Source organism: Ceratotherium simum, chromosome 9 (assembly GCF_057802395.1).
Source record: "Ceratotherium simum simum isolate JZ-2026a chromosome 9, ASM5780239v1, whole genome shotgun sequence".
Taxonomy (NCBI): domain Eukaryota; kingdom Metazoa; phylum Chordata; class Mammalia; order Perissodactyla; family Rhinocerotidae; genus Ceratotherium; species Ceratotherium simum.
Window position 1 is genome coordinate 19,520,100 of NC_141908.1, and position 12,216 is coordinate 19,532,315.

At 36.0% G+C, this 12,216-nt stretch overlaps 1 protein-coding gene across 1 annotated transcript in view; it reads right to left on the reverse strand.

The window, feature by feature from the left end:
* Nucleotides 1-4,594: 4,594 nt before the first annotated feature.
* The window catches only part of DARS1 (aspartyl-tRNA synthetase 1), a 61,537-nt gene continuing 53,915 nt past the window's right edge, over nucleotides 4,595-12,216 (reverse strand). Inside the window, exons 12-16 of the mRNA XM_004423862.3 lie at nucleotides 11,704-11,746; nucleotides 10,260-10,340; nucleotides 9,045-9,156; nucleotides 8,790-8,861; nucleotides 4,595-5,267 (exon numbers count right to left, since the gene is read on the reverse strand). Coding sequence (XP_004423919.1) covers nucleotides 5,176-5,267; nucleotides 8,790-8,861; nucleotides 9,045-9,156; nucleotides 10,260-10,340; nucleotides 11,704-11,746 — 400 coding nt within the window. The 3' untranslated portion in view covers nucleotides 4,595-5,175. The remainder of the gene's footprint in view (nucleotides 5,268-8,789; nucleotides 8,862-9,044; nucleotides 9,157-10,259; nucleotides 10,341-11,703; nucleotides 11,747-12,216) is intronic.

Sequence of the window (12,216 nt, forward strand, 5' to 3'; positions counted from 1 at the left end):
AGACATATAGGTCAACGGAATAGAACAGAGTTTAGAAACAGACCCATACTTACATGGTCAACTCTTTTGCAGAAAGGTGCCAAGGTACTATAACAGGGAAACGATAGCCTTTTCAACAAATGGTGCTAAATGAACTAAATATCTATATGGGGAATAAAAAGAAAAAACCTTGACCCTTACAAATACCATATACAAAAACCAACTCAAAATGGATCATAGACCTAAATATAAGAGCTCAGATGACTAAAATTATGGAAGAAAATATAAGAGAAAATATTTGTAACTTTGGATTAGGCAGCGATTTCTTAAACAGATCACAAAAAGCACAAGTATAAAGTTAAAAACTTTTGCTCTTTGAAAGGCAGTTAGGGAAAAAAAGGAAAACGAAAGCCACAGACTGGGAGAAACTAGTTGCCAAATATACATCTGACAAAGAGCTCATATTCAGAATATATAAAGAGCTCTTATAACTCAAGTAGAAGACAATCAACCTAATAAAAGAAATAGGCGGGGGCCGGCCCGGTGGCGTAGCAGTTAAATGCGCGAGCTCTGCTTCGGTGGCACAGGGTTCGGATCCTGGGTGCGCACCAACGCACCACTTGTCAAGCCATGCTGTGGCAGCGTCCCATATAAAGTAGAGGAAGATGGGCACGGATGTTAGCCCAGGGCCAATCTCCCTCAGCAAAAAGAGGAGGATTGGCATTGGATGTTAGCTCGGGGCTAATCTTCCTCAAAAAAAAAAAAAAAAAGAAAGAAAGAAATAGGCAAAAGATATAAAGGAGATACACAAATGGCCAAAAAGCATATGAAAACATGCTCAACATCATTAATCACTAGGGAAATGCAAATTGAAGCCACAATGAGATACTACTACACAACCAATAGAATAGCTAAAATTAAGAAGACTGACATTTCTAAGTGTTGGTGATGATCTGGAGCAGCTTAAACTCTCCTTCACTGCTGGTGGAAATGCAAAATGGTACAGCTAATTTGGAAAACAGTATGGCAGTATCTTACAAAGTTAAACATAGATTTCTTATATAACCCAGAAATTTCACTCCTAAGTATCTATCTAGTAGAAATGAAAATATGTCTAGACAAAGGCTTGCAAACAAATGTTCAAAGCAGCATTATTCATTAGAGATTAAAAAATGGATGCTACTTATATGACCATCACCTGGTGAATGGATAAGCAAATTATAGCATATCCATTCTATGGAATACTACTCATCAATAAAAAATACACTATTAATACATGCAACAACATGGATCAGTCCCAAAAACATTTTGCTTAAAGAAAGAGGTCAAATACTATTGTTCCATTTGTATGAAACTCTAGAAAGGCAAAACAATAGTGACAAAAGTAGATCTTTTGTTGCCAGAGGTGGGGATTGACTATAAAAATGGAGCTTTCTGGGGCAATGGAAATGTTCTGCAGTTTGATGATGGGGGAGGTTACCTGACTATAAAATTACAAAAATTCATCAAACTACACTCTTAAGGTGAGTGAATTTTGTTGTATATATTAGCAAGTTGAATTCAGTAGTACATACACAAGATAATACATAGTGATCAAACAGTATTTCTTCCAGAAAAATAGCAGGAATTGGGGGCCGGCCCAGTGGCATAGCAGTTAAGTTTGTGTGCTCTGCTTCGGCGGCCTGGGGTTCGCAGGTTCAGATCCCGGGTGCAGACCAATGCACCGCTTGTCAAGCCGTGCTGTGGCAGCGTCCCATATAAAGTAGAGGAAGATGGGCACAGATGTTAGCCCAGGGCCAATCTTCCTCAGCAAAAAGAGGAGAATTGGCAATGGATGTTAGCTCAGGGCTAATCTTCCTCACCAAAAAAAAAAGAGCAGGAATTTCTAATAACGTAATCTACCATATTCAAAACTAAAAGAAAAAAATAATTGCAGCAAATATAGAAAAAGTATTTGACAAATTCAACAGTCATTCTTTACAGAAACTCTTAACAAATGGAATCTTCATTAACCTGATAAAGGGCATTTATTAAAAACCTACAGAAAATATTACACTTAATCTTGAGACATTAGAAGTATTTAAAATTAACCAAAAACAAGAAAAGCATGTCCCCATCACTGCTTTTATTCCGCATTCTACTGGAGGGCTTAACTAATGCAATAAGTATATATGATATAAGAATTAGGAAGAGATTAAGCCCTCATTTGCCAGGGACTATTCTGTGTGCCAGGCACTGTTCTAAGTGTTTCACACTTTGTAATACCCACAATAGTCTCATGAGATAGAATTATGCAAATTAGGAAAGTTGAGGACAGCAAGTCACCCAAGGTTATACAGCTAGTAAATAGCAAAATCAGGATTTGAATCCAAGCAGTGTAGCCACAGAATCCACTTTTTACTACGTTATCTTTCCTCACATCTGTCTACTTGGAAAATATGACACTCAATACAAACTATTAGAATAAGAGTTCAGGAGTGTTGCTGCATAAAAATAGCAACATATAAAAACTGATAACTGGGGGCTGGCCCGGTGGCGCAAGCGGTTAAGTGCACACGCTCAGCTGCGGCAGCCCGGGATTCGCCGGTTTGGATCCCGGGTGCGCACCGACGCACCACTTGTCAAGCCATGCTGTGGCGGCATCCCATATAAAGTAGAGGAAGATGGGCATGGATGTTAGCCCAGGGCCAGTCTTCCTCAGCAAAAAAAGAGGAGGCTTGGCAGATGTTAGCTCAGGGCTAATCTTCCTCACACACACAAAAAACTGATAACTGATAGTGTTCTTATGCCTAACAAAATTTAAAAATATAACAGAAAAAAAGATCCCATTGCCAATTGAAAAAAAATTGTAAAGTATGCTAACATAAACTAACAATTTAAAAAATTTTGACAGTTATTAAAGAATATCAATGTTTTACTATGATAAAGAAAAAAAATACCAAAAAATGAAGGGATATACCATGATCATTCATTAGAATACTAAAGAGAGAAAAATTCCAAGCCTTTCCAAATTATATGAATTCAAGGTAATGCCAATCAAAATCCCAGAATATACATATCAAATAAATCTGTGAAACAATACTAGACAATGGTTATAGAAACATAAACATTTACTTAAAATACAAATGCATGGAAAAGGAAAAAAACACACTGAATTCATATAGTAGTTACCACTAGGGTAGGAAGGAATAGGATGAGGGTGGGTATATAGAAAGTCTTAACTGTATCTACAATTTCTTTTCCCCTATTTGAAGCAAATATGACAATGTTAAGATTTGATAAAGCTGGGTGGTGAGTACAGGGGTGTCCTTTTTATCATGCTCTAATCTGGTTGGCATGTTTGAAATACTTCATAATAAAAAGTAAAAAGATTATATCGTTCTAAGACTTCAAAAATCATTTATTTTGAAAGAAGCTATAATTCTACAAACTTGAGAAGACTAGTTCTAGGGCCATTATTATTATACTATTTTAGGGCCTGAGGATTACACAATACAGAAAAAGATGGATAGTAGTCCATTTTATTCTTGGTGTGGCTTAAATTTACTAAACACTTTTGGCGGCCGGCCCCGTGGCTTAGCGGTTAAGTGCGCGCGCTCCAATGCTGGTGGCCCAACCTGGGCGTGCACTGAGGCACCGCTTCTCTGGCCACGCTGAGGCGGCGTCCCATGTACACCAACTGGAAGGATGTGCAGCTATGACATACAACTATCTACTGGGGCTTTGGGGGAAAAATAAATTTATTAACCACTTTTAGGGTGCCTACTATACTCAAGATACTCTGATAGGATATAAAAGAAAGATATAAAAATTGAGTCTCTACTTTCAAAGAGCTTATAATCTAGATGGTGAAATAAATTAACTTTCAAAAATAATGGGCAGATGTTTATCGTCCAGGGGTAATGTCCTACGTTTCTGACCCTTCTATTTTTCTGTATTACTTTTTCTTTTCCTGTAGGAAAATATCTGCATTACATTGTTTTGTTCCTGCTCATTATGTGTGGTTCACTGTAAAATTAACATTAGCATCAACAAATTTAATAATCTAGAGGGAAAGAGTTTCTAATTGTAATTCTTACACAGAAATTTTTTTTTGGTAGGGAAAATGGGAGTATATTTTAGTGACATTCACTAAATACCAGTGCCAGTTAAAAATGAAACAAAAAATTCTGCAATATTTTTTAATCTATGTGAAATAAACTATTTTTTTTTTTCCCCAGACCCCCAGTAGATAGTTGTATGTCATAGTTGCACATCCTTCTAGTTGCTGTATGTGGGATGCGGCCTCAGCACGGCCAGAGAAGCAGTACGTTGGAGCACGCCTGGGATCCGAACCCTGGCTGCCAGTAGTGGAGCACGCGCACTTTACCGCTAAGCCATGGGGCCGGCCCCGAAAAAAACTATTAAGTAACCCAAGCTTTCAGCTTTAAAAGCTCTATCCTTACATCCATCTGAAATTATATCTTGATATGAATACATGTTATGAATATTCAGTTTTATTTGTTTTGAGGTATTTACATAAACCCATTGTATATTTTTTCTTTTCCCAAATTCTAAATGCCAAGAACCAGTTAAAAAATCAGACTGCCATGAAGTAACACAAAGACAACTATAATTTGTTTTAAAATTTTATTGAAATTCAGGTTTAGAATTTAACAATTTAATACAATATTATATTTGAATACTTTCTAACCAGTATTCTCACCTGCTTTACATGATTTCTGGGCACAACTTTTAAGAATTGATACTTTCTGCCTACTTTTCCAAGATATGCAAATTATACATTCATTAAAATCTCAGATACTTCCCTAAATTGTTTTTATCTCAATGTCAGAATTTAAAAAAATAAGCTCAAATATTGAAAATTTAAGACATTAATATTGTAACCACTGTAATATAGAAAAGAAAAAAAATTTACACAATCTTAACTGTTTAAAATTGTTGTTAACATTTATTGTAGTAATGCAATATGAATATTGAACATAACCACATGAATTTTTCATTAAAATGTCAAACATTTCCTAATGAAGCATGTCCAAAGTTATAAAAATCTTTTTAAAGTAACCTACACTAAATTAATCCAAAAGTAATTGTGGCACTTTAGATAAGACATTTATTCTATTGCATATTTTAAGTACCTAAGGTACAGCCTGATCAATAGCAGGTTACTGGAAAGAATAAAAAGTACGGCTTCCTTTAAGGAGTAAGTCGTTTGGGATCACGGGGGAACATTGAGGTCTGTCGAACATTGTGCAGTCCCAAAAACAGCATAGTCACTCGTTCCAACCCTGGGGAAAACAAAAAAAAAAATCATTAATTCCTTTTCTGAAAACCTCTCAGAGTGTAACTTATGAAAACTAGCAACATAATATCACTGAACAACAAACTACTCTTCCTTGTTAGGAAGGAAAATGACTTTTATTATTTTGAGTTTATTTAAAATTGAATGTTTTGGGTCTAATTCAGAAATAGAGACGATGCTGTATCTGGGAAGGACTAAATGAGATATTTTTAAGTTATATGGATTCTGTGAAATATGAACTAAAAAAAAAATCTACGTAAACACCCAAAATTTATCATATAAACAAACAAAACATTTTATAAGCCTATATATTTTTAAATGAGACCAGATTGTAATTATGCAGTCCAGGCCATACGTATAAGATGAGAGCCATAAACCTGTTCATGGAAGTTTATCAACGCAAGTACCAGAAATTTACTGTAATTCAGTAGACATGTAACATGGTAATTTCTGGTATAAAAGACTCTAGAGTACATGTACTAAATGTTTTGAGTGAGGAAGAGACTGATTTTGACATGTGACTTAAATACTACGTACTGAAAAGAATTAAGTACCACCTAAGAAACAGAGCACAACTAGCATATGAAACTTTTTGTGTGCAATTTATCTATTTCACTAAAGTTGTAGAAGACTAATATATCACACAAAGAAAATAAGGTAAAAGAATATTTTTATATAGCAACAACTTTTCATTTTTTTCTTTTTTTGTGAGGAAGATTGACCCTGAGCTAACATCTGCCAATCCTCCTCCTTTTTGCTGAGGAAGACTGGCCCTGGGCTGACATCCATGCCCATCTTCCTCCACTTTATATGGGACGCCGCCACAGCATGGCTTCACAAGTGGTGCGTCAGTGCGCGCCTGGGATCCGAACTGGCGAACCCCGGGGCGCCACAGCGGAGCGTGTGCACTTAACCGCTTGTGCCACTCGGCCGGCCCCAACAACTTTTAATTTTATACCAATAAATTTAACTTCTAAAACAGAAATACAAATGAGAGAATTAACATTTTTTTTCTTTTATTTTTGGTGAGGAGGATTAGCCCTGAGCTAACATCTGTTGCCAATCCCCCTCTTTTTTTGCTGAGGAGGATTGGCCCAGGGCTAACATCTATGCCCATCTTCCTCCTTTACATGTGGGATGCCTGCCACAGCGCGGTTTGATAAGCGTTGCGTAGGTCTGCACCTGGGATCTGAACCTGTGAACCCCAGGCCGATGAAGTGGAGCGCACAAACGTAACCACTATGCCACCAGGCTGGCCCCAAGAATTAACATTTTCATTGCTATTCCTGACCAAAAAGCATCTGCAGACGTAAATTTGAATGTTGTATTATATTAATCTAACACTAATCTAAAAACAAAAAACCACCACATCGCATCTTCCTCTCAAACATTAATTATCAAAAAACCGGTGGTATTTTGATAACCATTCAAGTGTCCTTCTTCACAAGTTAGATTAAAATTTATCAGTCACAAAAATTTGTAAAATATTATACAAAATAGACATTACTGAATACTCGAAGAGAAAATAGTTGTAAACTTCCCATTAAAACTTAAACTATGGGGGGCCGGCCCTGTGGCTTAGCAGTTAAGTGCGTGCGCTCCGCTACTTGCGTCCCGGGGTTCGAATTCCGGGCGTGCACTGACACACTGCTTGTCCTGGCCATGCTGAGGCCGCGTCCCACATACAGCAACCAGCAGGATGTGCAACTACAACATACAACTATCTACTGGGTCTTTGGGGAGAACAAAGGGGAAAAAAAGGAAGAGGACTGGCAATAGATGTTAGCTCACTGCCCGTCTTCCTCAGCAAAAAGAGGAGGATTGGCATGGATGTTAGCTCAGGGCTGATCTTCCTCACAAAAAAACCAAAAAAACAAAAAAACCCCTTAAAACTATGTATTCAATGTAGCGTTGTTTGTAATAACAAAAAGCTGGTAACAACCTACATGTCCATTAACAGGAAGCTGGTTAACAAGATTATAGTGTACCCTTTCAATAGTTTTATATAGTGATTAAAAAGAAGAATGAAAAAGTTCTCTAAGTATTGATAAGGAACAAGTTACAAAATATAGTAAGTGAAAAATGCGAGGTACTGAATGGTTGATGGAGTATGCTACAATTGTGTAAAAAATATTTTAAAATGTGTGTATTTTTGCATATGCAAAGATTACCTTTGCAAAGATAAACAGAAAACTAGAAACAATTCTTTTCTGTAAGGAAGTGAATGTACACTCCTCTATACCCTTTCACTTTGAAAATTTTCTAAGTATACTACATTTTCACAAAAAACCCAAAACAAACAAAAACTTCAACAACGCTATACATTCAGAATTCTTTTTAAGAGTCTTTGATAGGGCCGGCCCCGTGGCTTAGTGGTTAAGTGTGCAGGCTCTGCTACTGGCGGCCCAGGTTCGGATCCCGGGCGCGCACCGATGCACCGCTTCTCCGGCCATGCTGAGGCTGCGTCTCACATACAGCAACTAGAAGGATGTGCAAATATGACATACAACTATCTACTGGGGCTTTGGGGGAAAAAAGGAGGAGGACTGGCAATAGATGTTAGCTCAGAGCTGGTCTTCCTCAGCAAAAAGAGGAGGATTAGCATGGATGTTAGCTCAGGGCTGATCTTTCTCACAAAAGAGAAAAAAAAACAACAAAAAAAGACTCTTTGATATGGGGCCTGATCCCATGGCCGAGTGGTTAAAGTTCTGCATGTTCCACATCACTGGCCCGGGTCTGTGGGTTCGGATCCTGGGTGTGGACTTACTCTACTCACCAGCCACACTGTGGCAGTGTCCTACATATAAAGTAGAGGAAAGTTGGCACAGATGTTAGCTCAGGGCTAATCCTCCTTAAGCAACAAAAGAGGAAGACTGGCAATGGATATTAGCTCAGGGCAATCTTCCTCAGCAAAAAAAAAAAAAAAAAAAAAAAAAAGTCTTTGATATGGACATGCAAAAGATGAGTCAGTTATTAAACATTTACTCATTTTAAATCATAGAGCAGTATCTTACATATGCTTGAGAAATGGTCCTAAAAGTCAATGAAATGTTACATTTCAACAAAAACATTTAGCAGCAATCTGAGCTAACTCAAGGGAGAGCTTTAATTTGGGCTAATCTGAATGAACTCATGGATGCAGAGAGAAAGAAAATGAACTCATGGATGCAGGATACTCAATTTATAAGACATTTTGCCACTCAACTGTTAATAGAAAAAGAATGGCTAGAATTCTACTACAAGAATATTTTAGGACACACAAATTAGCTCTTCATTTTGTTCCTTGGAAATCAAATTTTCATTTAGTCATAACTCACTTTAAAAAATTCTTATAATTCACATTTGTATTACACTTAGCACTTACGGACTTACTTGTAAGCAACAACAATATACAAAATTTACTTTTTGGAGTCTAATGCTGAGGAAATTTACTTAGAAATGAATGAACACTTTGCCAAATGAAATCTGAGTTGGAAATATTATTGTCATAATATTAAAAGAATATTACCAATGCCTCCACCAGCATGAGGAGGGGCTCCAAAGCGGAAGGAATCAATGTATGCCTTAATTTTCTCCAAATCTACAAAAAAACAAAAACCCAAACATAATTTATTATCTTATTTAGCTTAAAAACAGTATGAAAGCAATTATTGTTCAATGAAAATTAAAACAAATCACTGTGTTTCTGAGAAGTCTTTAAAACATTTTAATGTGTTGTTTTCAGAATATATATTACCCTCCTAAACATATTTAAGTTGTTTACCAATTCCATGATGTAAGGCTCTCTCTGTTAGCAGCTGAGGATCATGTATTCTTTGAGCTCCTGACAGTATTTCTTCTCCTCTCATAAACATATCATAAGAGTTGGACTGTTTCTGCAGGAAAAACAAACAAAAAAATACCACTCTTCAAGTGGCTATCATCCTATTTCCATTATACTTTTGTGGGAAAGAAGAATCTCTGTTCCATGAAGAGCAAGTCCATTTTTTCCTACAATTAATGTTGCAACCTGCTCCAGTGAACATAATTTGTTTCTCTAAAATAGAATTAAACTAGTGAGGGTTGAATAATAACTTCTTCCTTGCTCCTACCAGATTTTATGCTCCCCTTTTCCCATACCTTCCAATAACAAATCAAGCACCATATCCAACTTTTAAGATGCAGTATGGATTATGAATATTTCCTTTATCATCTGAAATGTTTTTGAGTGTGATATGATTTTGGGATCACTTTTAGAACTTCAGATTATCAACAGGTGTTAGTCTTTTTAATTTTTAAAATTTCTTTTTTATTTTAAGGAAAGTAAACTGCACGTCAACTTACCATAGCTTAATCTATTCCCTGTTAGGTTTTAACTTACTTTCCCTGTCTTTCGATAAACTAAATGGTTCTCAAAGGGTGATTCCTGGACCAGTAGCCTCACTATTACCTGGAACTTGTTAGAAATGTAAATTATGAAGCCCCACCCCAGACCAACTAATCAGAAAGCCTGGTGATGGGGCCCAGCAATCTGTGTTTTAAAAAGCCCTCCAAGTGATTCTGATGCACACTAGAGTCTGGGAACCACGGCAATGGAAAAATAGTAAAAGGCCACAAGACATTATTTAGATTAACTCCCAGGACAGAATGTGAATTCTTAGTTCAAGGTCAATGATTAAGATGATTTGCTAAAGTGTGCAAATCTAGTAATGCTATTTATTATATTTACATGGTGTTTCTTCTTTATAAATCTTCAAAAAATGGCAAATGATAATGATTTTTAATATAGGGTTTTGCGACTAATTTGCTAGAATATTCTAATTTCACAACATCATTTTGACCTCAATTGACAGAAACTAGTAGTAATACATATAACAATGTGTCCATCAAAACTGCAAATTACTAATGAAAACCATTATTCCCATTGTACAATTTCACACAGTGACAATAAAGTTTTCCTTCTTCCCCAAAACAGGTTATTTAAAATCAAATTACTTACAAGATTTCTTGGGTCAGGCATGGTATAGAAAGGTCTCACAGCCAATGGATATTTATCAAGAATATAAAAATCTGTATCATACTATAAAAAGAACAAATATGATTAAAATAGATTTTTTAAAAGTTTAATGAAAGTAAAAAGAAGGCTAACATTTTGGTAATTAACTGTTTTATTTCTTATGCATAAGTTTTTTCCTTCAAAATTACTGTAATTACACTGTATATACAGTAAATACTCTCCTTCTTTCAAGTAACATCTGGATCCTGTAGTATTTTGCCATGATGTTATAAATTCTTCCAATACTTGATTTTTGGAAGCTGTTGACTATTCAATCATAGTTCAAATATTCATTCTTTTTTCTGGACATGTGATCTCTTTCCAATTTCTCCCTCACTGAAAATGATGCTGTGATAAACTTACTTGATTTTAATTTTTTTCCTTTGCTATTCTAGCTCATTTAGGCTTTCAGATGCATTTTATAACTTTTTGTTAAATTATCCCAAATTTCTTTGGGTTTTACAAAAACTACATTAAAACTATAAATTATTTTGGGAAAAACTGACATCTTTTACAATATTCATCTTCAAAAAAACCTTGATTATTTTCCCAATAATTTAAAATTTCATTTAAATATCTAAAAGAAATTTGGTAGTTTTCTTCAAATGAAAACTACAATTGAAATAAATAACATGCAATTATGACATTTTTGTTAGAAAGCATATTTACTATGCATTTAATTAAGAAACCAATCACATTTCAACTGTTTTGACATTAAACATTTTTGCTAAACCTAGAGTGTAGTGGCAGTGTCAACAGAGCTGATAAACTGGAATTGGCTCTGCTGAAACAGCATTTTAAAGGTATAAACGCAATACTGTGCAGTTTCAGAAATACTATGTTAGTTCCCAGTCAGTTTGACACTTTTGAGTGCAACCAGCAGGAGGAGCTCAAGGACTGTTTTCATTCCATAACACAATTCTCTTAATCTCTTTCAAGATCACACTAAGTTTAGCTTTTATCTTCTTTGGAGTTTTAGAAAATGAGATAGGAAAGTAGCTTTCACTTAAGAGGCAGAAAGGAAACTCATTACCTTCAAATCCCATGAGTCAGCAAGGGTACTCAGGGAAGACCATTCCTAAATAATTTCAAATCATCTTGAGGCCCTTTCTAACTAATCCGACAATCTGACCTAGATACCACCCTTAGATACCTCAGTACAACTCAGTACAAAAATCAAATACTGAGCTAATCAAACCGTTTGGGCAAAGCCTGTCTATTTTCAATTTTTCAAAAAAAATTTTTTCAAAAACATTGTCCCTCTTGGTTTTTATTTATTCTGAAATCATACCATTCTAGGAAGATTAGTCCCCTCTGCAACTGTTCTGTAGTACCAGGATACATTTCAGATTTAGAAAAAGAAATCCAGCATGTACAAGAGTCCTACCTTTTCCTTTACCAAACGACCCAACAGTTTTTCATTTGGTGTACTGAAAAAGAAACATGAAATCAGGTGTTTCAAGATCAAACAGTAACTTAGAAGAGTTTTAAGTTAATAAGGTACCTCTTCTATTTGAAGTTCTCAAAGAATAAAAAATTTGGCCAAAATACAGTTATCTATCCTGCTCCTTTTTTTTTTTTTTTTTAAAGATTTTATTTATTTATTTTTTCCCCCCAAAGCCCCAGTAGATAGTTGTATGTCATAGCTGCATATCCTTCTAGTTGCTGTATGTGGGACTCGGCCTCAGGATGGACAGAGAAGTGGTGCCTCGGTGCGTGCCCGGGATCCAAACCCGGGCCACCAGCATTGGAGCGCGCGCACTTAACCACCAAGCCACGGGGCCGGTCCTATCCTGCTCCTTTTTTGAACAGCAAGTACTATTGGAAATCACCTGGGAATGTACCTGGTACAGTGACTTAGCATTTAGTAGGTGCTGCTCAATAATATTTAAATAAAACG